General features: G+C 48.3%; 4 protein-coding genes across 4 annotated transcripts; 2 read left to right on the forward strand and 2 right to left on the reverse strand.

Annotated features, from left to right (window-relative positions):
- Positions 1-1,816: 1,816 nt before the first annotated feature.
- Positions 1,817-7,676, forward strand: Srsf9 (serine and arginine rich splicing factor 9). The gene is made up of 4 exons (XM_021162391.2): positions 1,817-2,160; positions 5,120-5,280; positions 6,723-6,895; positions 7,182-7,676. The coding sequence occupies exons 1-4, from the start codon at positions 1,970-1,972 to the stop codon at positions 7,323-7,325; spliced, it is 669 nt and encodes a 222-aa protein (XP_021018050.1). The 5' UTR covers positions 1,817-1,969; the 3' UTR covers positions 7,326-7,676.
- Positions 7,677-8,710: 1,034 nt separating this feature from the next.
- On the reverse strand, positions 8,711-15,774 carry Gatc (glutamyl-tRNA amidotransferase subunit C). The gene is made up of 3 exons (XM_021162392.3): positions 15,428-15,774; positions 10,081-10,184; positions 8,711-9,206 (listed from the first exon to the last, which is right to left on the reverse strand). The coding sequence occupies exons 1-3, from the start codon at positions 15,733-15,735 to the stop codon at positions 9,151-9,153; spliced, it is 468 nt and encodes a 155-aa protein (XP_021018051.2). The 5' UTR covers positions 15,736-15,774; the 3' UTR covers positions 8,711-9,150.
- A 15-nt stretch (positions 15,775-15,789) lies between these two features.
- On the forward strand, positions 15,790-18,448 carry Triap1 (TP53 regulated inhibitor of apoptosis 1). The gene is made up of 2 exons (XM_021162393.3): positions 15,790-15,991; positions 17,572-18,448. The coding sequence occupies exons 1-2, from the start codon at positions 15,845-15,847 to the stop codon at positions 17,653-17,655; spliced, it is 231 nt and encodes a 76-aa protein (XP_021018052.1). The 5' UTR covers positions 15,790-15,844; the 3' UTR covers positions 17,656-18,448.
- A 2,222-nt stretch (positions 18,449-20,670) lies between these two features.
- On the reverse strand, positions 20,671-24,825 carry Cox6a1 (cytochrome c oxidase subunit 6A1). The gene is made up of 3 exons (XM_021163059.2): positions 24,667-24,825; positions 24,405-24,547; positions 20,671-20,943 (listed from the first exon to the last, which is right to left on the reverse strand). Exons 1-3 carry the CDS (start codon positions 24,776-24,778, stop codon positions 20,860-20,862), a joined length of 339 nt encoding a protein of 112 aa, XP_021018718.1. The 5' UTR covers positions 24,779-24,825; the 3' UTR covers positions 20,671-20,859.
- Between the last annotated feature and the right edge of the window lie 584 nt (positions 24,826-25,409).

The raw sequence follows: 25,409 nt of genomic DNA on the forward strand, positions 1-25,409 counted from the left end.
CCCTGGTTGTCCTGGAACTCACTCTGTAGACCAGGCTGGCCTCGAATTCAGAAATCCGCCTGCCTCTGCCTCCTGAGTGCTGGGATTAAAGGTGTGCGCCACCACTACCACCGGCTTTTTTTTTCCCTTGGATATTTTCTTCACTTACATTTCAAATGCTATCCCAAAAGTCCCCTATACACCCCCCCACCCCCGCTTTTTATTTTTTTAAAGACAGTTTTTCTCTGTGCATCCTTGGCTGTCTTGGGATTAGCTCTGCATACTTGGCTGGCCTCAAATTCAGAGTTCCACCTGTCCTTTTTTTTTTTTCTTTCTTTAACTACACAGAATTCAAGGATAAACATAAATATATGTAATTTGAGGCTTTTGGGTTTTTTTGTTTCTAAAGATTTATTATATGTGCATCGGTGTTTTTGCCTATATGTCTGTCTGTGTGAGAATGTCAGTCTCCTGGCACTGGAGTTACAGACAGCTGTGAGCTGCCATGTAGGTACTGGGTATTGAACTCAGGTCCTTTGGAAAAGCAGCCAAGGCTCTTAATCACTGGCGCCATCTCTCCAGCCTCTGGACATATTGTTTTATGGTGTAGCCTTAGGCTGGGATCCAAAATCTTACAGAGAACAAGTGAAACAACCACCGAGGGAACACACACTGCCTAGGGTTACAGCTCTCTATCATCTTGCTAGCTTTGCCTTATATCCCTCCAGGCATCTAGGTTTAAATAGTTTTTCAGGGCAGGATCTCAGTAAGTTGTTGTCAAGGCTAGCCTAGAATTTTTAAGTCTCCTACCTTAGCCTCAGGAGAGTGAGATTTACCAGCATGCATCCCCACTCACTGTTTTGTTTTGTGAGGATGTTCTATAGTTCAGAATGCACAGATAGGCAAACTCTACAGGGATGCTTGTGATTATATGAAATAATACATGTGTATCCTCCACAGATTCTCTTTTCTCTCTCTTTCTTGGAGACAGGGTAGCTGTGAAATTTCAAACCCGGGACGATCCGCTCAGGTGCCTATTTAAGATACCAAAGCAGACCTGGTCTCCAGCTTCTGGCATCCACCAGTCTTTATCTGCTACACGGTTTGGCTCACATACCCCGCCCTCCAGGCCAGGGGCTAGGCTGCCCTTCCCCTAGAGGCTTTTCCTTATATAATCCAGACATCTTGACTACCTACCTCTTTTTACACCTTCTGACCTCCTGGCTGCTGGATCGTTTTCCCCTCTCCTTCCCGCCTCTCCTCACAGGGTCCAGCCTGGTCACGTCCCCTTCTGGACTCTCCTAGACGGCCTTCCTCTGAGTATAGAATGCTCTCCCACATACCTACAATAAACCTTCTTCCCCACTATACCTTTTCTTTCTCTATGTAAACCAGGCTGGCCTTGAACTCATGGAGATAGATCCTCCTCCTCTGTCCGGGTTCGGAGTGTTGGAACGAAAGGTTTGCGCATCCACTCTCCATAAACTCGGACAACCAAGCTTTGGCGACCATCCCAGGCTTACACCTCGGGTCTAAGGGACGACTACAGACCTCAGACCGAGGGCCAGGATAGCCCAGCGCTGGGCAGCCTGAGGGCTTCTGTGGGGTCGGCGTCCTTCTCCTCAGAAGGACAGCCCCACGCTCACCTAGGCTCAGTGACCTCCCAGCTTAGGGGGCGCTCGGTTCCCACCGCCAGGAACCTTCCGCTCGCATCTCTAGGGAGAGACCCCGCCCTCTGCGCAAGCGCACCTCGCGGCGGCGGCGGCTGCCCCTTTAAGATCGCTTTAAAAATCCTCCGACTGCCGCCCCCCTCCCGCCCCCGCTTCCTCACGGCTTCCGCGCCGCGTTCCCACAATGCAGTGCGGCTGAGCGCCTCGGGAGCCCGCGGGGGAGGTTGCGGCGGGGGGCCCCGGGCTGAGGAGGCGGCGGCGGCGGAGGCGGCTGCGACGGGACGTGGGCTGCGGCGGGCCCGCGGCGTCGGCCGGTGCGGATGTCGTCGGGCTGGGCGGACGAGCGCGGCGGCGAGGGCGACGGGCGCATCTACGTGGGCAACCTTCCGTCCGACGTGCGCGAGAAGGACCTCGAGGACCTGTTCTATAAGTACGGCCGCATCCGCGAGATCGAGCTCAAGAACCGGCACGGCCTCGTGCCCTTCGCCTTCGTGCGCTTCGAGGACCCGCGGTGAGGATTTCCCCCGGCGGCTCGTCCCATCTCCGCCGGGCCCGGCCTCCCCTCCCCTCCCCTTCCCCCCCCCCCCAGCGCCTTCCCCTCCCCCAGCGCCTTCCCCTCCCCCTCCCCGCCGTGCCGACCCCTCACGGCGCCCCCCGGCTGGAGGCGGCTTTGCCTGGTGTCACTTCCTTCAATCGGAAGGCTCCAGCCCGCCCGACTTGCCCCCGAGGAGGGTAAAAACCAGCGCGCTCTGCCCAGCCCTCGAGTTTGAGAAAGGCACCCTAACGGGAAGCACCCCGAAATGAGGGAAGACTTCTGTTAAGTCCCCCTCCTCCCGAATCCGGGTTCGGGTCTGGGGGTGGGGGTGGCCCTCGCCGTTACCGGGGAACAGACGGCGTCGGCGGGGACCACAGGTTGCTTTGCGCGGCTGGAAAGCGGGGTGTCTGGGGCCAGTCCCTACTTGGGCGCTCCACCGTGCCTAGTTCTAGTAAAGGGGGATCGGATTAAACCAGCGGGAGAGAGGGGTGGGGGGGTTAGCATCTCTGATTTCATTACCTTCTAACGAGGGAAGTTAATCCCCCGCCAGAAGCCAGAAGTTAATCGTAGCAAGGATGTGGAAAAGCTAGGTTCCCCCAAACCCGCGCCGAAGGATCTTTGATTTTTTTATTATTATTTTTTTTATTTTTTTGTGCAAATGTCGTGAGCCCTGGGTCAGGAAGAGGCCGGAAAGTATGCTTTAGTTTTGAGATCTCTGCGCCGTTGGCGGTCGTCCCCTTGGGAGGGTCAGTAAGGACCTGTTCCCTGTCTTCTCAGCCTCGTTGGGAGGAGAGCTTCATCTCTGCCTATCGACCCGGTGTCTCGCCGGCCTGGGTTGGAGATTACGGATTCACAGTAGAAGTACTCCGGACTTCGATGGTTGAAGACTAACCCAGCTTATCCCCTAAGTGTCTTGCAGTTTGCCTCAAAAATAGACTGAAGCTTTTTTTTTTTCTACTTTTTTTAAAAACAAATGAACGTGAGAAAAATTATGGCTCTAATGAACAGTGCCATTGTGTCTTTAATAGTCAAGTTCTGTGTCAAGTGCCATGCCGCGTGTAGTTAGCGTTTTCAATAGCCCCTGAAGCAGAGGATGCTGACCATATTTCACACAAAATGTGGATTGTTTAATGCAAGAGGTTAGTAAAGGGATAACAATTGGTAGGTGTTTGGAGAGGATCTAGGTAGGATTTGTACCCCGTTACTTGGTGTGACACTATCCTGTTTTTCCTTTAGTCTTAACAGAAGACCTATATTCTGCTCTATTTGGGAAGTTTCAAAGAAAGCACTTAAGATTTGATAACTGTTGGGTAGGCAGTTATAAATTAACTATAATTTCTCAATTAGAGTTATAAAAGCTTCAAGAGGTAACTTATATCCTTTACTTACAAATTCTGCTTTTAATCCTTAATACGCTTGACCCTTCCAGTCCATTGTAATTCACTCCAGCAGTCAAGGTGCCGTGGTCGTGTTCCTTGATGCCTTTTTTTGTGTGTGTGTGTTTTAGACAGGATCTTATACTATAGCTCTGACTGGCCAGAATTCGAACTCACAGAGATCGTTTGCCTCTGGCTCCCGTAGCTGGTGTTAAAGACGTGAGTCACAGAACCTAGACCTCTTATCTTTTTCTTTTCTTTTTTTTAAAATTTAATTTATTTATTATTTATTAAGATGTGTGTGTGTGTGTTACCTGGCTATATTTGCTCCATGTGCATGCCTGTTGCCCAAGGAAGTCAGAAGAGGTGGTTGGCTCCCCTGGGACTGGAGTTACTGATGGTTGGGAACTGTCCTGTGGGTGCTGACGGGCCCTCCTCTCATTAGTCTTTAATTTAATTTTGCAGTGACTTTTTGAGGCAGTCTTTCTTTGTCCACCACGGTGGTCTCAGAACTCCCTGCCTCAGCCTCCCGGATGCCTGGCTTTTGGGAACATTAAAGTGTCTCCTGCTCAGTAAGCTTTGTCTTGTGGAAGACTGTTACGGGGCCTATTGTAGGATGTTTCCAAGCTGTCGGTGGGCGTTCTCAACCTTCCTGCAATACAGTTAGTTCTCCATGTTGTAGTGACCTCCAATCATAGAATTATTTCCCTTGCTACTTCATAGCTAATTTTGCTACTGCTATGGATAGTCATATAGACATAAAGGTTTGCCAGAGGGGTGGTGACAGGTTGAGAATCCCTGCTTTAGAGAATATGCTTGCCATGTTTTGATAAATTTGGTTTATTGACAAAATGAGTTATCTGTCAACAATTATTTTAATCCTACGGATCAGCCTCCCCCCAAAACTGATTTGTGTGTGTATATGCACCCAGTATGTCAGATGCATAGTGGGGGTCATAGGACAAAAGAAACACAGGATCCCCTTGAACTGGAGTTGCAGACTGTTACGAGCTTCTGTGTGGGTGCTGAGGACCGAAGCCCTGTCCCACGGAAGAACAGTGAGCTCTCTTAGCGGTGGAGCCGTCTCCAGTCCCTGAGTCAGCACCGTCCAAGTACTCTGTTTATCTGCATTTCTCATCCCTGGAGAACCATGTGCTTGACAACCGGAGCTGTGCGTTCAGAATAATGAGTTTGTTGTGCTGCCTCCATGCATACATGTCACATCTTGAGCTCATATTCAAACCCCTCCATTAATTGTCAAGTTGGTTTTTGGTTGGTTTGTGTGTATTTTTCAGTTTCTGGGTATATTTTGCACTTTCAGTTTCTTAACATATTTTGCACTTCAGAGTGTGTGCATGCCCTGGCTGAGCCATCTTGCTGTCCCAGCTGTCAATAATGTGAACGGCCCTCCACCTGAGCGCAAGTGTGGCAAGCTTGTGTCTGGTGTCCATCTCCCTGTTCCCTCCGGCTGACTTCCCTCCCCGCTCAGTGACTCTCGCCCTCCATGGAGAAGTCACCCAGCCTGTGGGGCAGCACTGATCTCAGTCTTTGCCTTGCAGAGATGCTGAGGATGCGATCTATGGAAGAAACGGTTACGATTATGGCCAGTGTCGACTCCGTGTGGAGTTCCCCAGGACTTATGGAGGTCGGGGTGGGTGGCCCCGTGGTGCGAGGAATGGGCCTCCTACAAGACGGTCAGATTTCCGAGTTCTTGTTTCAGGTATGTTCTCACCACTTTGCTGAACGAGAGTCTAGCCTTCAAGGAAGTGTGTGGCTTAGTGTTGAGGACTTGGGACATGCTGGCTTCTCAGGAGCCAGTGCACCTGGGCAGCGGAAAGCTCTGCTCTGGTTAGTCAGGGAGGCAGACATTGTACGGATGAAACCGTGCAAGTAATGCAGCCTATGTGGGACGGAAACCTACTGCTCTTTTTGTTCTGAACCGGTCTCTGGGTAGTCTTAAAACTTACTCTGTAGACCAGGCTGTCCTAGAACTCAGAGATCTCCCTGCCTCTGCCTCCTGAGCACTGTGATTAAAGGCGTACGCCACCATGGTCTGAGAAACACGTTTCTTAGAGTGCTTTCTTACTGGTGAGAGGCCAAGATGATGGGAGAGCACTTTGTCTGCAGACCTTTCCTCTGGGAATGTTCCTTCACAGACATCACAGGAGCCAGCTGCACACAACCTAGAATCGTGGGGATTGCATTGGGAGGGATAGAGCTTTTATTTATAACTGGTGTCACCAGATGATGTGCCAAGTGCTCAGCTCAGCTGTGTCTTTAAAATATCAGTGCTGTGCTAAGACCCTGGGCAGGGTCCTCTGCATGTCACAGGGCGGTTGAAGGGCCCTTTTAAAGTGTGACAGTCCCACAATCATAGTCATGTGTACGAGTGATGGAATCTGTCTCCCTGTGTTCCTCTGTAGTTTTTAACCCTAGGACTCCACTCCCTCCTTCAAGTTGTCATACATTATCTTTTTTTCTCTCCATGCTGCTCTGAACTCCTGCTTAGAAAACTATTAGGAAATGGCTGCAGTCCCGAGCTGTGCGCAGCAAACACAGCCTTTGAGAGCAGGAGCACATTTCCCTTTCATGACACCAGGTAGGGTCGTATGACTCCAACTAGCTTTAGCGTGAGTGTTCCTTCCCCACCGTAGTGAGGACTGTGGGTCTCTTAACGAGGTATTCTGTGCTCTGTCAGCCAGTCACGCTGTAAAGAAACAAACACGGACTCTTGTGCTGTTCCCTTGGCTGCACTTGGCTTTTTTCAAAACTCATGTCTTGGGAAAAATAAGTTCAGCAAGAAATACTTGGTACTAATAAGTTTCATAATGGATAAAACCTGGAACTAGGTTTGGGGAGTGTCACATTGATTGTGAAGCACAGAGTGGTAAATTCTCAGAGGTTGGAAGCCTGTGACAGGCAGATTTGTTTGCTTAGTTGAGAGGCTTTGGTCTCTGGACAGTTACCTTAGACCAGCTTCTCACAGTGGCTTACCATATATACTTCAATATAGTTCTCTGGTTCTCTGCCCCATATGCTTTGTGACTTGGGAACCCTTAAGAATTAAGTGATCACAGAGCGTAGACCATCATAGGCATAGCCAGCTCTCGTAGGGCAGTTAGCACAGCTGAGGTTGTGGTCCTCTCTTCCATTCTCTGCCAGGACTTCCTCCATCAGGCAGCTGGCAGGACCTGAAAGATCACATGCGAGAAGCTGGGGATGTCTGTTATGCAGACGTACAGAAGGACGGAATGGGGATGGTTGAATATTTGAGAAAAGAGGACATGGAATATGCTCTGCGTAAACTGGATGACACCAAATTCCGCTCTCACGAGGTGGGTTCATGCCTTCCGTTGAGTCTAATTGACCATCAATAGCAGCGGGTCGTACTTTTTTCATTTGATGATGTCACTCTACCTTAAAGCCTGTCTAGAGTGAACAGAGCCACGGGGGTTGCTCTGCTTATAGCCTCCGTTTGAAACGGAGAGGGCGGGTACCCACCTCCATGTGACAGTGAACGTTGAGAGAGGTGACAGTGCCAGGCACACAGTGAGTGCCGGGGCTGGGCTTTGCTCGTGCCTCTGGGTCTTCACTCTTCCCTTCTGTTTGTTTGGATTTTAGGGTGAGACTTCCTACATCCGAGTGTATCCTGAGAGAAGCACCAGCTATGGCTACTCACGGTCGCGGTCCGGGTCCAGGGGCCGCGACTCGCCATACCAAAGCCGGGGCTCGCCACACTACTTCTCTCCTTTCAGGCCCTACTGAGGGGGTGGGAAGGAAGGGTCTCTTCAGTTTTTTAGATGAGCTGGGCTACTTTGTGCTCAGAGTCTACATTCCAGATTGATTAGAGTCTTAGGACATTTTTTTTCTTTTCTTTTTATTTTTTTTTTATTGTAAGGAACTACATAATTTCGGCTAGAGCCACCATACTAGCAGTGACCTGTTAGGCTGCAGAGAGAAGGTGTGGCTGTGGTTCAGGAACAAGCTGTATATTTCTCACCCTGACTATGGGTCGGAAACCAGTGCTGCATCTTCATGGGCTGCTCTGCTCAGAGACGGCAGTCACGACGACCAAGGGGCCCGTTTTGTTCAGAAATATATTTTAAATGTTTAGTACTTGCGTGCAGTTGTCTTTGATTGAGTATGTAGGTTTCATACTACATACTCAGGTACTGACCAAAGAGAACCATCGTTTGAGTTGTCATGGTAGTTTGTAAGGAGCAGAAACTCATCACTCTGCCAGAGTAATGGTGGCGATTGTAAAAAATCAACACCAAAGGCAGACTCTGGTTTTTTATTTTAATTTTTTATTTTAAAGGTTGGTTTTTATTTACATGTTTATGCCATGTGTGTGTTAGTGCCTACAGAGGCCAGAAAGACAGCATCAACTCCTGTGGAGCTGCAAATGCAGGAGGTCATGGGTCACCTTGAGTTGAGGTGGGTACCAGAGCCCAACTCAGCTCAGGCTGAAGAACAGGAAGTGCTGGAGTTTTGTTTCTTTGGTTTGATGTCTTTCTTTCTTTACATTTTCTTTTCCAGAGAGGGTTTCTCAGAATAATTCTGGCTCTGTAGACCAGGCTGGCCTTGAACTCAGGGATCTGTTGGCCTCTGCCTCCCAAGTGTTGGAATGAAATGAAAGACTCAGAGCCACCACACCTGGGATAGGAAGTTCTCTGAATGACTGAGGGATCTCTGACCCAGATTCGGAGTTCTTACAATTCAGACCTGGCATTGTAAACTGAACTCTCTGTAATAGTAGTTCACTGAGGTGGCTCAGGCCTCCAACCTCTGTGCTTGGGAGGCCGTAGCGGGAAGATAGCTGTGTGCTCAAGGCCAGCCTGATGTACAGAGAGGCCTATCTGAGCAACAAGAAAAGGGTGTGTGGGGGACACAGACATTGCAGATAAAGGGAAGAGAAAGAATGAAGACGGGCCCAGGGCTATTTTTAACGAGTTCTCTTTTCAGAAAGGAACTATTTGGCTGGTGTTCATATTGCATGGTATGTGTCTGGGGGTTGGGTGTTCACGTATACTGTTTGTGTGTGTGTGTTGTTGTATGTATGTTGTTCATGGACACTTGAGTGCAAGGTGGAGGTTGGATAGCTCTCTGAGAAAGAAAGATAGTTCTGAATTAGGAGTTCCAGGCTGTAGTTTACTTTGATACTATTCAAACTTATCCAGAAAACGAGCCCTCTGGTAGGAATAAGGTAGGTACCCAGAAACAGATGGTGATGTGCTGGCTCTGAAGCCAGTGGGAAAGCAACTAAAAAGAACTGGTTTGTCTCTTCATCCCAGGTCATCTGTCTCTTACACCTAAACAGAAGAGTCCGCCTAGATATATTTTGGCAAGGTGGTGTTTTTAGGGCAGAGGAGGGAGGAGGTTGTTTTTCAGACAGAATGAGTCTGAGTATTTGATCCATTCCCTTGGAAGCAGGCTTGTGGTTCTCTGCTAGCTGGGTGTTGTCCAGTTCTGTCTTCGGATCAATTACCAAGAAACTGTAAATCCAGTTTATACTAGATAGAGTTCACAGAAGCAAATGACCACCCTTGTGAGTCCACCATGTTGACAGGGTGCCCCTTCCCCAGAATAGCTACTCTGCTGTGGAAGAAGGAATCTTGTTTACCATGTCTGGCAAGGAAATATTACCTGTTTGAAAAATAAGAAGAACATTAGAGTTGAGCCTGATGTCCAGCTGGCTCTCCTAAACTAACTGGTCACATGGATTTCACGGAGAACTGGAAGTAAGTATTGATGCCGTCCTTCTTCCTAACTCTCAAGCATCAGTTAACGGTTCAGAGTGAAGCCAGATCCGTGCTGTTCAGTGCATACAGGCAAGGAACAGATGCAGGTAAGAGTGAAAGACAGACCAAACCTCTGTCAGGAGCAAGGTCCTGTCTGCAGTGTGATCCCTTGGTACATGTCATGAAATGAAGTAGGAGGAACTACTGGCCCTGCCACTGTAAGGATCTTTAGCCAGCCAAGGCAAACAGCATGGTTAGCATAGAGTTCCGTCCTCCCGCTCACAGGGTTTATTGCTGACTGCCTGGCAGCTCTGAGAACTCATGCACAGGAGACAACAAGTTCTAAACTGTGTACAGTGAGCCTGGAAACGCAAGTTGCTATATTAGGGATTACAAACCATGGCTGACATACTTACAGGTATGTTTCAGCTGGCCTGTGTGGCACTGTTAAGTCTTATTTGAATTGATTGCCAATAAAGCTGAGGAAATGCCAGACAGATGTCATATACTTAATTTCCCAAGCAAATAGGCTTGGGTTACTCTGTATGGAGGAGCCAGTTGTGCCTGTAGACAGGCTTCCAGGCGCAGAGATGTGCAGTCTGCTGTGCATACCCCTTAATCCTGCACTTCTCTTTCAGTGTGACTGGACCCTAAAGGTGAATATGACTCCTGGATACTTGTCATTTACAATGCCACCACTTGTGTGCAGTTTGTCCTTTTGCATTCAGATAGTATTTGTCTCCAGCAAGAATGTCTGAGCCACTCTGGGTATCACATACCTGGGGGGGCCACAAAGTATTCCTCCACAACGTGATTGGAATTCTGTAGTAGTTCTTCAGCACAGCTGCCTTCTGCAACATTGTCAGATCTCAAGTAGAGACATCTGTAAAAAGCAAATGCCAGAGTTTACAGTTTGAGAGACTTGAAGCTTCCAGAGTACAGAGAGACAGGACCCCTAAGGAGGCTGTAGAGGGGCAGAACAGTCTTTGCTGTGGCTGCTGTGCCTAGTTAGGAGTGCTGTAGTAAAAGTAGACCAGAGAGCTGTAGCAGTAGGTCAGAAGTTCAATGAGTGCTGCTTGTATGTGAGGCTCTTAAATTAAATCCCTAACACAGAAGGGAGAGAAGAAAAAAAAAAACAACAAAAACTGCTGCACCACGCAAAGGTGGCTGGTCTTTCTGGGACTTAGGGTTCTGTTGGAGGATCCCTAAGAGCATAGATCTTAAGTCAGCTGACTTCAAGTCCTAATACAACAAGTTACTTATCACCCCTGTATTTTAAGTTTTCTTTATAAACATCAAATGTAATTTAAGTTTTTATTATTTATGTATGTGTATGTCTATGTGGGTATGTGCGCATGAGTACAGGTGCTCATGGAAGCCAAAGGCATCAGATCCTCTGGAGTCAGAGTGAGAGACAGTTGTGACCTGCCTGGCTGGTTTGGGTGCTGGGTACTCTGCATGAACAGTTCTCATTCTTAACCACTGAGCCATCTATTCAGCCTCAAAATGTTTGCTTGACTAAAGAAAACAAAGTGGAGTAGTGGAAAAGGATCCAGCAAAGGTGATGTTTGGTTCTTAGGATGCAAATGAAAGAGATGCAGTTCCCCTCCACACATGCGCTGTGACACTCTCATACCCATCTTCAATAAATGCAGTACAAACAGAAGCATCAGGCAGGTTTGGTGGCACATACTGACATGAGGCTAAGGCTGGTGTACCACAAGTGAAAGGCAGATGACTGCTGAATGAAAATTTCCCAGGAAGACTAATATCTATTCATTGACAGATCCAAGTCTAGCTTGGTGAAGCAATGGATTACTTGTAGGATCACGAACTTTATGAGCAGTTACAACACTGGAAAGAAAAATACCTCTCCCACCAACTGTTAACTGGTGGTAAATCTTGGGGAGGGGTAGGGCCTTTTGAACTCCTTCCTTCAAAACAGTCAAGGAGCCTGAGGTGGGCAAGTCTTTGGATAGTTTGACCTGCTGACAGCTCAGGACAGCAGCAGCCACATCATACTGTTAGTGTTCCACAACAAACACAGATCCTGTCTTACGGTGCGGTGGTGGCGCGTGCCTTTAAACCCAGCACTTGGGAGGCAGAGGCAGGCAGATTTCTTGAGTTCGAGGCCAGCCTGGTCTACAGAGTGAGTTTCAGGACAGCCAGGGCTACACAGAGAAACCCTGTCTTGAAAAAGCAAAGTGAAAAAGGGAAATGCAAACACTGGCGCCACAGTGCTGGGCCAGCGTTCTTGCAGCAACAAGAATCTAAAGTGCTAACAGGCCTGGCTGGGGTTGAGGAAGGGACAGTTTTGTTTGGCTTTGGTAGTGCTGAGGAACCAGCCAAGGACTTCATGCTTACTGGCTTTGGGGCATTCATCTATGAGATTTTTATTTTACATGATTGGAGGTTTCCCCTGTGTGTGTGTACCCATAGAGGCTAGAAGAAGGCATTGGATTCCCTTGTAATTAGAATTACAGAGAATTGTTAGCTACCATGTGGGTGCTGGGAATCGAACCTAGGTCCTCTGGAAAGGCAGTTAGTGCTCCTAACCCCTGAGCCATCTTCTCCAGCCCCAGAAGGTTTTTCAAAAATAGTTTTTAGTTTTAATATGTGAGGGGGTCTGAGTGCCCTTGCCTTGAGAGACCCTGGATCTGGAATTGTGGGTGTCTATGAGCCACCTAACGTGGGTGTTGGGACTCAATCTGGGGGACCTCGTTGCAAGAGCTGCAGCATATGTTCTTAACTAAGTCATCTCCAGCCTCTGTCTGTTTTTTGGGAAACATGGTCTCTTTTAATCATTGACGAAACTCAAAGCTTGCATCAGTCTTGCTGGAGCATCCCAAGTCCTACAATTATGGGTTTGAGCCACCATGGGCAGTTTCAGGCCAGTTGTTTACTAAGTACCTGTCGTCTTTACCAGGATTCTTCACAGTGAGTTTTAATGCTCTTTAAGATATCTATCCATTTCCATAACCTTGGCATCTAGGCTAACATAAGCTGTGCACTTTCCTGTGAGGAATGAAAACATTCTTTCTGTATCCTAGTCCCAATGAGGAATCCTGGTTGAAAAGGGGTTACGAACTACTTATCACCTATGATAACTGTGGACAGCGATTTACCCCAGTAACAGGAAGTTCTTAGCAGCAGAGAGAGGAGGGACTTTGCTTCTGATCTTGAACCGTACAACAGTTGGTTCACTTTGCTTCGGTGACTCCCTGGTTGCTTTGCACTACAACTTGTATCTGCAAAACTTTCCCCTCCCATTTCTGTTTTCACTTTGCTACAGACTTAGAATGAGAGCTTGGTTGACTTATTCCAGACATTAGGGAGCTAGAGTTACAGCTCAAAGGTAGAATACTTCCTTTGCAAAAGGCTTGATGAGGCTGGAGAGATGGCTCAGAGGTTAAGAGCACTGACTCCTCTTCCAGAGGTCCTGAGTTCAATTCCCAGCAACCACATGGTGGCTCAAAACCATCTGTAATGGGATCCGATGCCCTTTTCTGGTGTGTCTGAAGACAGCTACAGTGTACTTACATAAAATAAAAAAAATTTTTAAAAAGAAAAACTTGTTTTTAAAATGTGTGTGTGTGTGTACAGTGCATATATGGAGATCTGGACAACTTGGAAGAGTCGGTTCTCTCCTTCCACCATGTGATGTGGGACTCGGGGTTTGAACTCCGATCATCAGGCTTGGCAGCAGGTGCCTTTATCCACAGAGCCATCTAGTTTTTGTTTTAATAAAGTGTTGAAGTATTTGGCTGCAGTGAGATGTTAGTGAAGCCGGTCTCTGGATTTGCTAAGACGGCAAAAGGGGTATTTAGGAGTTACTACCTGGCCTGTCGCAGCATTACTTGAGAGTTACAGGGTTGAGTCCCAGGTCCTGGCTTTTCCTGTGAAATTCTAAGCCTGCTTCTTGTATGAAATGTCACTCTACCTCAGAAGTCATATAAGATAACTGGACACAAACTCCTAGCCCAAGGCACTGGCACACTAAGGCTTTGTAGATCAACCCAAACAATACATTGTTAATGTGTAGACAGACTTCTACTAGCCAGTCAGGGCTTCGGCTGTAATCATGGCTGTTGCCTAAGACTACTGATCACCTATGGATCACTAGGATGCTTTGAGTTCAGACAAGCATTTAAAACACTCAAGTCACCGGGCGTGGTGGCGCACACCTTTAATCCCAGCACTTGGGAGGCAGAGGCAGGTGGATTTCTGAGTTCGAGGACAGCCTGATCTACAAAGTGAGTTCCAGAACAGCCAGGGCTATGCAGAGAAACCCTGCCTACAAACAAAAAAGTCGGGCTCAAGAGATGGCTCATGAGGGAAGAGCATTTAGCTATTACAGAGGGCCTGGGTTTCGTTCCTTGTACCAACATGGAAGTTCACACTGCCTGAAACTGCTCCGGGAGCTCTCACAGGCAGCCACTTCCAACCTGTGGATTCCTGCACACATAAGGCATAGGCTCACGGGCACATACACTTAAAGATTAAAAGCTCATTCAAGTCTGGCCTGAGATGCTGGGATTCATGAGGCCTATTTTTTTGAAGTCCTACAAATGTCATATTAAAATGACTTGTCCGGTTCATTAACCTAAAACAACATAATTTATGGGAAGAAATTCAGGCCACTGAATGACAAGCTCAAATTTGAGCCACACCATGACAAAAATACTTCTTGTCTTTTTTTGTTTGTTTTTGACTCCTCCCTTTGTAGGAACTGCATTTCTTTAGTTTCTCCTAGAAGACAGGAAATCCTGACTCTTGAAAAAAATTACAATTCTAAAATTTTGTATGTGGCAGAGGTATGTACTATGGTGTGCCTGGGGAGGTCAGAGGAAAACTTGTTAGAGTCAAGTTTCTGCTTCCACCATACGGGTCTTCAGGAACAGACTAAGACCATCGGAATTGGTAGCAATTGCCCTTACCCGCTGAACCACCACCACCACCACCACCACTGCTGATTCTGTAATTCTATTCTCTCCACCAAATAAATTAATGAGATGTTTATTTGAGCATTTCCCAAGTATTTACTCAGTGCTAGACAAAAGAAAAAAAATCCAAACATGATTCATGCTATTTGGATAAACAGAAGGGGGGAAGGCAGAGAACTAACATTTAAGTGATTAACAGCGCTTTTGAATACCAGTAGAACCATAAAAAATATACTGTATAAAGGAATAAAAGAATTAATGGCAGTCGACAACTTAAGAGAGGAGAAGTAGGTGGGATAAGGAGCTGGTAAAAAGCAAGGACTGAAAATTGTGGGAAAAAAAGTAACAGGGAAGGAGAAGTCAAGAAGCTGAAAGAACTTGACAGTGCTAGCTTGGAGAGATGGGGAGGGGCTGTGACAGCCGAGGACCTGAGGACCTGAAGACCATGGGCACGTGTCCTGAAGATCTTGGGTGGGAAATGACATCAGGTATCTGATGTGAATTACTGGGTAATGTTAGGCAAATAGTGTTAACCTCTCTGGATCTGTGCAGCAGATCAAAGACCCGAAGGTGAGAAGGACAGGAGACTAACAAGATTTAAACTTTGCAAAGCATTTCAGTGACTTTATGAAACCAATGCTATGGGTGGTAAATACAGGCCTATAAATATCACTAAGGAAACAGCAAGATAACCTTGGGTTCAAAGCCATTCCTCGAAATTTTAGCCAGATTCTGTCTCAAAAAAAAAAAAAAAAAAAAAAAAAAAAAAAGATGAGGCATAACTTAATTGTTATTTGGATATCCCGTAATTAGCATATGAACTGACTTGAGGTTATACATATAGTGTTTGACTTCTTCAGATATTTAATCAGATGCTCAGGTAGGCAAGTGAAAACACTCTAAGGAAATAAACGTGGTTTGTAAACCAGTCTAGGCTGGAGGGTACTGAGGGGACAGCACACCCGAGAGGGCGGGTAACGGCTCTTTGAAGTAGGGGATTCTCGGACTTGGTTCCTATTTACATCGAGACTGGGAAGGCTAAAAGGGTTCTAAGCGAGAGTGACAGGATCAATAATGAACTAGGGGAAGAGTGAAGCCATCCTCGCGGTGACTGGACAAATTTCCAATTATGCAAAGGACCTGAAACAGCCTCAAAGGTCCGAGACCGCAGCCGGGAGTTTACCTGTCCTCCAGTACCGACTCCAGAGGCTCCACACCGTCGGTGTCCACGGCGTGCAGCTGATCCGCAAAGGCGATGGCTTTCTCTAGCCGGTCCACCGCCTCGCGGCTGCCGAAGTTCACCAGCGCCAGCCGCTCCAGATGCTCGATTACCGCGGGGGATACGCGACCGTTGCCCTGGGGAACGAGGCGTGGAGCCTGGGTCCCCAGCCCCGCCGCCTGGATCTTTCCCTGTGGACCCGCTTTGGAAGCAAAGCTTCGGCCCGCGTCCAGCGGGGCCCGAAATCGCACACTCGCGGCCCGTGACCACATTTCTTTTGCTTCTCGGCCCCCGTAGCGACAGACGGTAGGGCGGCGCGCGCGCGGGGTGGGGGTGACGACATCAGAATGCGTCGCCGTCACCGCAGCTGCCATCACCGCCATGAACAGCGTCGGGGAGGCTTGCACTGACATGAAGCGCGAGTACGACCAGTGCTTCAACCGCTGGTTTGCTGAGAAGTTCCTCAAAGGGGACGGCTCCGGGGACCCGTGCACCGACCTCTTCAAACGCTACCAGCAGTGTGTGCAGGTGAGCCTCGCCCGGCCCCGCCGTAGCAGCCAGCCCTCCTCGGCTATCCCCGAAACCGCCCGGCTGTCTCCACTTGACACACCGGGATGCCTTTGCGGTGCTTTGCTTTATACAGATTACATTAGTATTTTGTTGTTGCTGCTCATTTATTTGGGATTCATTCCAAACGTGCAAGTAGCTATCATCCGTATCTTTAAAAAATTGGCGTGTTCGGGGGGAGGTGGCGCACACCTTTAATGTCCTAGCGCACGGGAGGCAGAGGCAGGCGGATCTCTGAGTTCGAGGCCAGTCTGGTCTACAGAGTGAGTTCTAGGACAGCCAGGGCTATACAGAAAAACCCTGTCTCGGGGGGGGGGGGGGAATGTGTTCCCGGCTGCGATAAGGGCGGAGACAACTTCCGGGAGTCAGATTACTCCTTTCACATTTATGTGGGTTCTGGGAATAAAGTTCAGGTCACAAGTCTTGGTGACAAGATGTTCTATTATCTATCTATCTATTTTTTTCTATTATCTATATTTTACACATGGAAAAACTAGTAGTCAGAAATAGGAAGTGAATGGTTCAAAGGAACTAGAGTCTGATGACCTTGCTTATTTTGGTGGTGCGTCATTTCATTGTTATTAGGAGTGGATGGTGTTCACTGTTTTCTAGACCGGTAAGGCATTGCAGAAGTCACCTGTTTTGTTGTGATCTTTTCATTGCTCTGTTTTCCTCCACAATTACCAGTTGTAGCCAGTAAGGTTTGATTTCGAACCAGCACTGCAAACTTAACCTAAAACAACCTCTCCATTCTAGAAGCTACCTTTAGCCAGTTCTCAGACAGGGACGGTAACTCAAGGTCACAGAGCCGATTCGGAGTGAACACTGTCACTAAGATAGAGATAGGCACCTGAACTGATCTTCGGGCCTCACCTCCCAAGAGCAGGTGTGCATACCACACAGGACTTACATTACAGTCTGTACAGTGGCACTGCTTTGTTTTTTTTTTTTTTTTTTTTTTTTTGGTTTTTCGAGACAGGGTTTCTCTGTGTAGCCCTGGCTGTCCTGGCACTCACTTTGTAGACCAGGCTGGCCTCAAACTCAGAAATCCGCCTGCCTCTGCCTCCCGAGTGCTGGGATTAAAGGCGTGGGCCACCACGCCCGGCTTGGCACTGCTTTGTTAAAACAGGGCTAAACCGTACTCACTTTTAATCCCAGGATTCAGAGGCAGGCAGGGTGTGTGGGTTCCAGAGTAGCCAGAGCTACAGAATGAGACCTTGTCTCAAAAAAAGGGTGCCCAGCTGGGCGGTGGTGGTGCTCGCCTTTAATCCCAGCACTTGGGAGGCAGAGGCAGGCGGATTTCTGAGTTCCAGGATAGCCAGGGCTACAGAGTGAGTTCCAGGACAGCCAGGGCTATGCAGAGAAACCCTGTCTCAAACCAACAAACAAACAAAAAACCAACAACAAAAGGGTTCCCCTTGAATGGTGGCTTTCAAGCCCTTCTAGTTCAGTGTGGTTTACCTCTGTACCATTACACCTCATTCACAAAACATGGACTGCAAGCTGTCGTGGACTGATAGTGCATTTTCTTCCTCCTTTAGAAAGCAATCAAGGAGAAAGAGATTCCTATTGAAGGCCTGGAGTTCATGGGCCATGGCAAAGAAAAGCCTGAAAACTCCTCTTGACCTGCCTGCCACTTGGAAGACATCAGTAAAGTGAGAGGCTTCTGGATTCTGTCAGCGAAGGCTGTGAAGCTAGCATGGGATTCCAAGATGTTAAAGGTGTTCTCCTCCATTCGGAAGCTGTCATTCCTGCTTTGAGGCAACTTCACTTTTGCTGGCATCCTGAGGAACTCCTCGTGCCACAGCAGAACAGCTTCTTGGGGTTATGGTTGCAAACTATGGTCTGGCATCAGCTTTAACTGGTCCTTGGATGTGGGTATGGTAAACTGGTCAGGATTAAGGCTGGCAGCGTTTGCTGCAGAGGACCTGGGTGGACTATGGGAGGCATTGCTCACGGGGGTCGGTCAGGACCTCTTTTTCCTCTCAGGGATGCTCTGAAAAGGGATGCGGACACAACCGGTTCAATCACTGCTTGGAAACATGATTGTAATTTTATAGTAACGCTTCCGACTGCTGGTGGCCTGGGTTATGGAAGAAGACAGCTTTGCGGAGCTCTTGCCTTAACGAGGTGTCAGCTTACCATTCAGAATCTTCAGAAATGACATAAACACCAACTTTGGAGCTCACAGCGTTGCTGCTCACAACTCCAACCCCTGGGGTGGCCGTGCAAGAGTCATCTGCGTCCCAGGTTTGCTGTTGCTAACTTTCAACTCCATGAGTTCAAGTCAGTGTGCAGATCACATAAAAGGCGACTGTGTCCGGCTATGTGGGGAAAGGTGCTTACTGATTTTTGTTTGCCTACCATGCCCTAAGTCTGTAATCATGAAATGAAATAAATCCTAAAATTCAAACTTTACTCTTTGCTCCCGAAACCCTGCACTTTATTGAGCATTTATGTCCCGTGCCCCAGGCATCTCATTTCGTTGCAGAGCCGGCTTTGCCTCGTAACTTGATTTGTTTAATTAAGTCTAGGTTAGCACTTAGATTAGAAATCTGACTTTAAGGCCTGCCTCTGCGGACGACCTGCTGGATTCCACATGCTCACCTGTATAAACGGCTCCTTTAAATGTTATGTATTGTGGTCTCCGAACAATGTTAGGTGGTCCTCACAGCTGTCTACCTTGACCAGGACTTAGTATATCCGTAAAGAGGTGAGTGCTACTGACCCAGGATTTCCTGCACTCCAGCGTTTATCACCTGAGCTACATCCCAGGACCATTTTTGTTCAAGGCAAGGTTTCATGTAGGCCAGGCTGATGAACTCTTGATCCTCTGCCTCCACCTCCCAAGATTATAGGTGTGTGCTGCCACACTGTGGGGGGGCCTCAGTTACTTTTCTTTTTTTTTTTTTTTTTGGTTTTTCGAGACAGGGTTTCTCTGTATAGCTCTGGCTGTCCTGGAACTCACTTTGTAGACCAGGCTGGCCTCGAACTCAGAAATCCGCCTGCCTCTGCCTCCCGAGTGCTGGGATTAAAGGCGTGCGCCACCACGCCCGGCTCTCAGTTACTTTTCTATTGCTATGAAGACACAGTCACTAAGGCCACTTGTAAAAGTTTGAGACTCACAGCTCTATGATCATGTCAGGGAAATGGCAGCAGACAGGCAGGCATGAAGCTGGAACAGTAGCTGAGGACTTCAGTGCTGATCCATAGACACAAGGCCAGCGAATGAGCGGATTGAGAATGGACTGTTTGAAACTTCAGGGCCTGCCTGCCTGCCTGCCTGCCTGCCCCCAGTGACTTATCTCCAGCAAGCCCATGCTTCCCAGATAGTCCTACCAACCAGGGATTTAAACCTATGTACTGATGAGGCCATTCTCATTCCAATCACACTGGGGTAGCAGTCTTTATTCACGTGTGCACACATCAGTCCCTCCCCTCCTTCCAGTGTGCACTTCCTGGGCATCAAACTCCCTCCGGCCATCAGGCTCAGTAGCAAGCACTACCACAGGCTGAGCCAGCGTGACTTTGAACTGTGGCCCTCCTCTGGCATCCTCTGGCCTCAGATTACTCTTCTCAAGTACCAGAGGTCTTTTGTGGGAATGGTGGGTGGTGTGGGTGGCAATCATTTTCAGCTATTGTGAGAAAGACTTAACCTTTCAGAATAGACTTGAGAGTCACTGAAATAATGGCACTGCGCACACCTTGACCTGGCTACTGCCCATGGTGAAGGTGTGGCAACAGCCTAGGAGTTCAAGAGCAGCTACTCAGACTCCTTGCTTTACACTGCACCCGACACTAGAACTGCTCAGACTCCTTGCTTTACACTGCACCCGACACTAGAACTGCTCAGACTCCTTGCTTTACACTGCACCCGACACTAGAACTGCTCAGACTCCTTGCTTTACACTGCATCCGACACTAGAACTGCTCAGACTCCTTGCTTTACACTGCATCCGACACTAGAACTGCTCAGAGTAGCATGATCACTCATCCTGACTTCAGCCTCTTAAAGGTCTTCCATTTGATGGGCAACTGATGGCGATGCTGTTGTCTGGTAACTACCACTGCTGTGTTGTTGGTTTTCCTAGACAGGGTTTCCCTTGTAGCCCTGGCTGGCCTGGAATTCGCTGTGTAGACCATGCTGTCCTTGAACCTGGAGCTCTGCCTGCCTCTGCCTCCTAAGTGCTGGAATTAAAGCACGCACCATCACTGTCTGCCTGAGAAATTCTTTCCTAGAGGTAAGAACTCAGCTCCTTTTGTAGATTGCAACAGGAGCTTCTATGACCAGAAGAGCTGACTAAAGCTCATGTACTTTGTTCAGGGTCTGTGCAGCCTGGACTGACCTGAAACCTGCTATGCAGCCCAGTCTTTGAAGTTGTCCCGCATGTGTTACAGATGGTAATCAGCGGCAATTCTATTGATCATCCACTGTCTGTCAGGGAGCCCATCTCAATGATAACTCTACCTCTCTCTGCTCTTAGTCACCTTGCTCTCTACCCACCCTAACCACAAGAAACCAGCAGGGAGCCAGCTAGAAACGGTATTGGGTCAGCTAAACCAGATCTGAACCACTGCAAAACAGCAAAGCAATGTCAGTGTCTGAGAATAAAATCGCACCATCCAGCTCATGGACAATCTGAGTTTAAGTTATTTATTTAAGCCATCTCCTCTTACAAGCAAAGGGATGGAAGATCAGAGTAATGGTCACCATCTAAGAAAAGGAAAGATGAGCTTAGCATCCAATGGGCTTTCGTGGTCCACACACAGAGTAAGGGTCCAAAACCAGTGCTGTGGTCCCTTGATGCCTGGGGGAGGCCAGGTTCTCTTTACTCATCTTCATAGCCGGTCGGAAGTGGGTTCACATGAGGGTTGTGGAAGAGCGTATGGTTACCATCTCCCCAGGGGAAGGGCTGTGGAGCGAAGATGTCAATTAGTTATTTCCAGAAAATGCTCAGAATTGAAAGAGATAATACATAAAATCAAAATGAAAATGTGCCTTTACTGGCATAAATTTACTGACATAAAAATTTCAACTTTCCCAGAGCTTTTTCTTATTTTTAAATTTTTTATGTAATTTTAATTTATTTCTGTAATTATGTATAAGCACTCTGTCTTCACAAAAGAACGATTCAGATCCCATTACAGATGGTTATGAGCTGCCATGTGGTTGCTGGGAATTGAACTCAGGACCCCTGGAGAAGCAGCCAGTGCTCTAACACCACTGAGCCATTTCTCCTTTGAAGTAGATGGTAAGACAAGCAAGCCCAAGGTAGCTCCCAGGGAAAGGGATGGCTCAGCAGGTAAGAGCGTGTGCTGTTCTGCTGTTCTGCACGTGACTATCACCCACCCACGGCAATTGGCTCACATCTGCTACTACTCCAGCCCTAGGCGATCTGAAGCCCTCTTCGGCTTCCTTGGGCGCGTGCGTGCACACACACACACACACAAATAATTTAAAAGAAAATAAATCTTAACATAGATTTTGGAAAGGTGGCTCAGTGGATAAGATCTGTTCCTTCAAAATTCTCCCAGACTTCAGATGAGGTGATTCACAACTGTGGCTTACAACGCTCCAGGGAACTCACACCTCGGACACAAACACCTGCACTCACGTGCACATATGCGTGTGCACACACACACTGACTGCTCTTCCAGAGCTCCTAGAAGAACAGAGGTTGCAGAAGGACTAGAAAACTGCAACCTAAATTCAATCCTTTTGCTCGCTACCTTTTTTTTTTTTAAAGATTTATTTATTTATTATATGTAAGTACACTGTAGCTGTCTTCAGACACACCAGAAGAGGGCATCAGATCTCATTACAGGTTGTTGTGAGCCACCATGTGGTTGCTGGGATTTGAACTTCGGACCTTTGGAAGAGCAGTCGGGTGCTCTTACCCACTGAGCCATCTCACCAGCCCAGCTCGCTACCTTCTTAAAAAAAAAGACCAACTCAGGCTAGAGAGATGACTTAGCAGCTAAGAGCACTGGCTGCTCTTCCAAAGGTCCTGAGTTCAATTCCCATCAACCACATGATGGCTCACAACCATCTGTGATGGGATCTCATAAAAATAAATCTTAGCCAGGCAGTGGTGGCGCACACCTTTAATCCCAGCACTTGGGAGGCAGAGGCAGGCAGATTTCTGAGTTTGAGGCCAGCCTGGTCTACAGAGTGAGTTCCAGGACAGCCAGGGCTACACAGAGAAACCCTGTCTCAAAAAACAAAAAACAAAAAAAGAAGTAGTAGTTCTGGGGCTGGTGAGATGGCTCAGTGGGTAAGAGCACCTGACTGCTCTTCCAAAGGTCCAGAGTTCAAATCCCAGCAACCACATGGTGGCTCACAACCATCTTGTAACAAGATCTGACTTCCTCTTCTGGAGTGTCTGAAGACAGCTACAGTGTACTTACATATAATAAATAAATAAATCTTTAAAAAAAAAAAAGGGCTGGTGAGATGGCTCAGTGGGTAAGAGCACCCGACTGCTCTTCCGAAGGTCCAGAGTTCAAATCCCAGCAACCACATGGTGGCTCACAACCATCCGTAACGAGATCTGGCACCCTCTTCTGGAGTGTCTGAAGACAGCTACAGTGTACTTACATATAATAAATAAATAAATCTTTAAAAAAAAAAAAAGAAGTAGTAGTTCTGTCCTTCTATAGAGTGGATCCCAGAGATTGGCTCTCACTGGCAGGCTTGGTAGCAAGGTCTTTTACCTGCTGAGCACCTTTGAAGCCCTGCTTTGTTTTTGTTGAAACAGGGTTTCCTTATCTAGCTAACCTGGAACACTAAATAGAACAGTCTAATCAAAAACTTACAACGCTCCTCTTGCCTCTGCCTGCAGTGCTGGGATTACAGCATGTATGACTCTGCCAATCATAGTTTTGTCTGATTTTGAGACAGGGTCTCTTTATGTAGCCCTGGATGTCCTAGAATGTGCTATGTTGACCAGAGATCCACCTGCCTCTGCCAGCATGAATATTATTCTGTGTACATCTCTGTGGGTATATGCAGGAGTGTGTACACAGAGACCAAAGGTATCATCCCCGCCTGCAGCTGGAGCTAAAGAACGTTGTGAGCCACCCACGGGGGCACCGGAAACTAGGCTCTTCTGTAAGAGCAGCAGCACTCTACACCACTGAGCCCTCTCTCCTGTCCCTTCCCCCCATGTTTGAAAAGCATTGCTCTTGGTCAATAGCTCACAGTCATTTTTGGCTTTCTGTGGTAACCCCATTTAGCCCAAGCTCATTTCCATTTCATAACGTGGCAGAGAATAACCAGCAGCTACTACTGATAGACACTTACTGATAGCTACTATTGAGAAAACTCTTGTTTTCTGACTCCAAGTGCCAGGGGCGGGATATGGGAGCACTATCTAGAGGCGTTAGGAGGGGGTGCTACTGCCATCTAGTGGGCAGAGCCCCAAGGCAAGACTGCTGTCAAACACCTTTTCTTTTTCTGAGAAAGTCTCCCCCTTGGCTGTCCTGGAGCTCACTATGTAGACCAGACTGGCCTTGAACTCAAGGCATTGGCTCTCTTTGGCCTCCCAAGTGCTGAGTCCTTACGGGAACGGCATGGAGCCTCCTGGGTTGTAAAATTGAAGTCTAGAATAAGTTTCTGCAAGGCCAGTCTTAGGTGAATTAGGTGATACAGTCTTTAAGGAGCTAGAAGACGGCCTTGTTAAAAATACATCATGAGGGCTGGAGAGATGGCTCAGTAGTTAAGAGCACTGACTGCTTTTCCATAGGTACCAAGTTCAAATCCCAGCAACCACATGGTGGCTCACAACCATCTGCAATGAGATCTGACACCCCCTCTGGGGTGTCTGAAGACAACTATGTACTCATATACATAAAATAAATAAATTAAAAAAAAAACATCATGAGACATTATAACTGTCTTTTCTTTTCTTTCTTTTTTTTTTTTTTCGAGACAGGGTTTCTACACAAAGAGCCAAGGCACAGAACTGATAAAACGACGGGCACTGTGAGAACCAACCGGCAGTCTGTGCTTAAGCCTATGCTAATCGCCCGGATCACCTTCAGGATTTGCGGCTATAAAGGGACACCCCAAACCTCCAAGCTTCCCCGCAGGAAACTAATGAAGTGCACCATTGGACAAAAGGTGACAAGTCGGGGGAGCTGAAAACCCGCAGGCATTTACTGGGTGGCCTTTTAAGAAAACCGAGCCACGACCTACAAACTGGCTTCCCTTCCGTCAAACGAAGAGTAAATAAAATATTCTATTTGCACGGACGGACAGGCAGCCAAGATCCTAAAACTCCCTCAAGGGCTGAGTCAGAGGAGTGGACAAACCCGCAATAACGGACGCCTGGAGGACGGACGGACAGACGGACAGTAAAGGCGCAGCGCCTACCTTGGTCCTGATGCGGAGGTGCGGGTAGGCAACGAACGGGGGTCTTTCGTGCTCTTCGTGCCGCGACTTGAGGAACACGTTGAGCATGCTCACTCCCACCCCGGGCAGCGCCACGAAGTAGGTGAGGGCCTTCCACATCCGAGCTGCGGCGGGGGGCCACAACGTCAGCCTCGGCCGCTCCCTCCCGCCAAGGTCACCGCCACGCCACGCCGCCGCACGCCACCCGCCGAGACCCCACGCCCACCCGAGAGCCCCCGGGTACCTGAACCCTCCTCGCCGTGGGCGCCACTCGACATGGGCCGCCCCAACCCCGGGAGGGCCCGGCCCAGCGGCCGAGAGACCCGAGACGCAGACAGCACCGCCGACGCCATCATGGAACTACACCGGCGCGCCGGAAGCGGAAATGGGGACGGAGCGAAGGGGGCGGGACAAAGACGCCGAACGACGTTTCTATTGGGCAACGCCTTCTCAGACCTGGCTAGGAACTCTAGCGCCTGCGCACTTTATCCGTCCCTGGGGCGGCGGGAGCGAGAGAGCGCACGCGCCCCGTGCCTGTGCCCCACCTCCCTGCTGTCAGCGCCTAGATGAGGATGTCCGCGGAACTGAACTTTTGCGGGCTTTTCTGGCTTTAATCGCTCCCTTCTTTGGAGTCCCTGGACAGGATCTGAAGTGCGGAGAACAAATCACGTTAGTGGAGGCGCCATTCTCTTGCCTCGCTCGCTGCCTTCTAATTCCGCGATTTCCCAGGCCCTCGACACCCCAGTCCTTGTCGTTATCAGTCGTTGTCCCTATCGCTCTTCAAGACCGTTGTTATTCTCTTCCGTGATGCCCTACATAGACTGTAAAGTCCGCAGTGCTTAGATTTTTACCAGCGCTGCATTCCGAGAGTTACCCGAAATCTTGCATGGCAAGTAGCAGGTGCTTTATGCAATTTAATGAATGAATGTATGAAACCGTGTATTAATGAGTCAAGGAACAGACCCTGGAACCAGTAAGGACCCTGGA

This window comes from Mus caroli, unplaced genomic scaffold, assembly GCF_978045245.1.
Source record: "Mus caroli unplaced genomic scaffold, Mus_caroli_1 scaffold_4, whole genome shotgun sequence".
Lineage (NCBI taxonomy): Eukaryota > Metazoa > Chordata > Mammalia > Rodentia > Muridae > Mus > Mus caroli.

Coding starts and splice junctions, on each gene's coding strand:
- Srsf9 (XM_021162391.2), top strand. CDS start 1,970: ATGTCGTCGGGCTGGGCGGACGAGCGCGGCGGCGAGGGCGACGGGCGC. Junction 2,161..5,119: donor GTGCGCTTCGAGGACCCGCG/GTGAGGATTTCC, acceptor TTTGCCTTGCAG/AGATGCTGAGGATGCGATCT. Junction 5,281..6,722: donor TTTCCGAGTTCTTGTTTCAG/GTATGTTCTCAC, acceptor ATTCTCTGCCAG/GACTTCCTCCATCAGGCAGC.
- Gatc (XM_021162392.3), bottom strand. CDS start 15,735: ATGTGGTCACGGGCCGCGAGTGTGCGATTTCGGGCCCCGCTGGACGCG. Junction 10,185..15,427: donor GAGTCGGTACTGGAGGACAG/GTAAACTCCCGG, acceptor TGCTTTTTACAG/ATGTCTCTACTTGAGATCTG. Junction 9,207..10,080: donor ATACTTTGTGGCCCCCCCAG/GTATGTGATACC, acceptor TTTTTCAAACAG/GTAATATTTCCTTGCCAGAC.
- Triap1 (XM_021162393.3), top strand. CDS start 15,845: ATGAACAGCGTCGGGGAGGCTTGCACTGACATGAAGCGCGAGTACGAC. Junction 15,992..17,571: donor GCTACCAGCAGTGTGTGCAG/GTGAGCCTCGCC, acceptor TTCCTCCTTTAG/AAAGCAATCAAGGAGAAAGA.
- Cox6a1 (XM_021163059.2), bottom strand. CDS start 24,778: ATGATGGCGTCGGCGGTGCTGTCTGCGTCTCGGGTCTCTCGGCCGCTG. Junction 24,548..24,666: donor CCACGGCGAGGAGGGTTCAG/GTACCCGGGGGC, acceptor CCCCCGCCGCAG/CTCGGATGTGGAAGGCCCTC. Junction 20,944..24,404: donor ACCTCCGCATCAGGACCAAG/GTAGGCGCTGCG, acceptor TTCGCTCCACAG/CCCTTCCCCTGGGGAGATGG.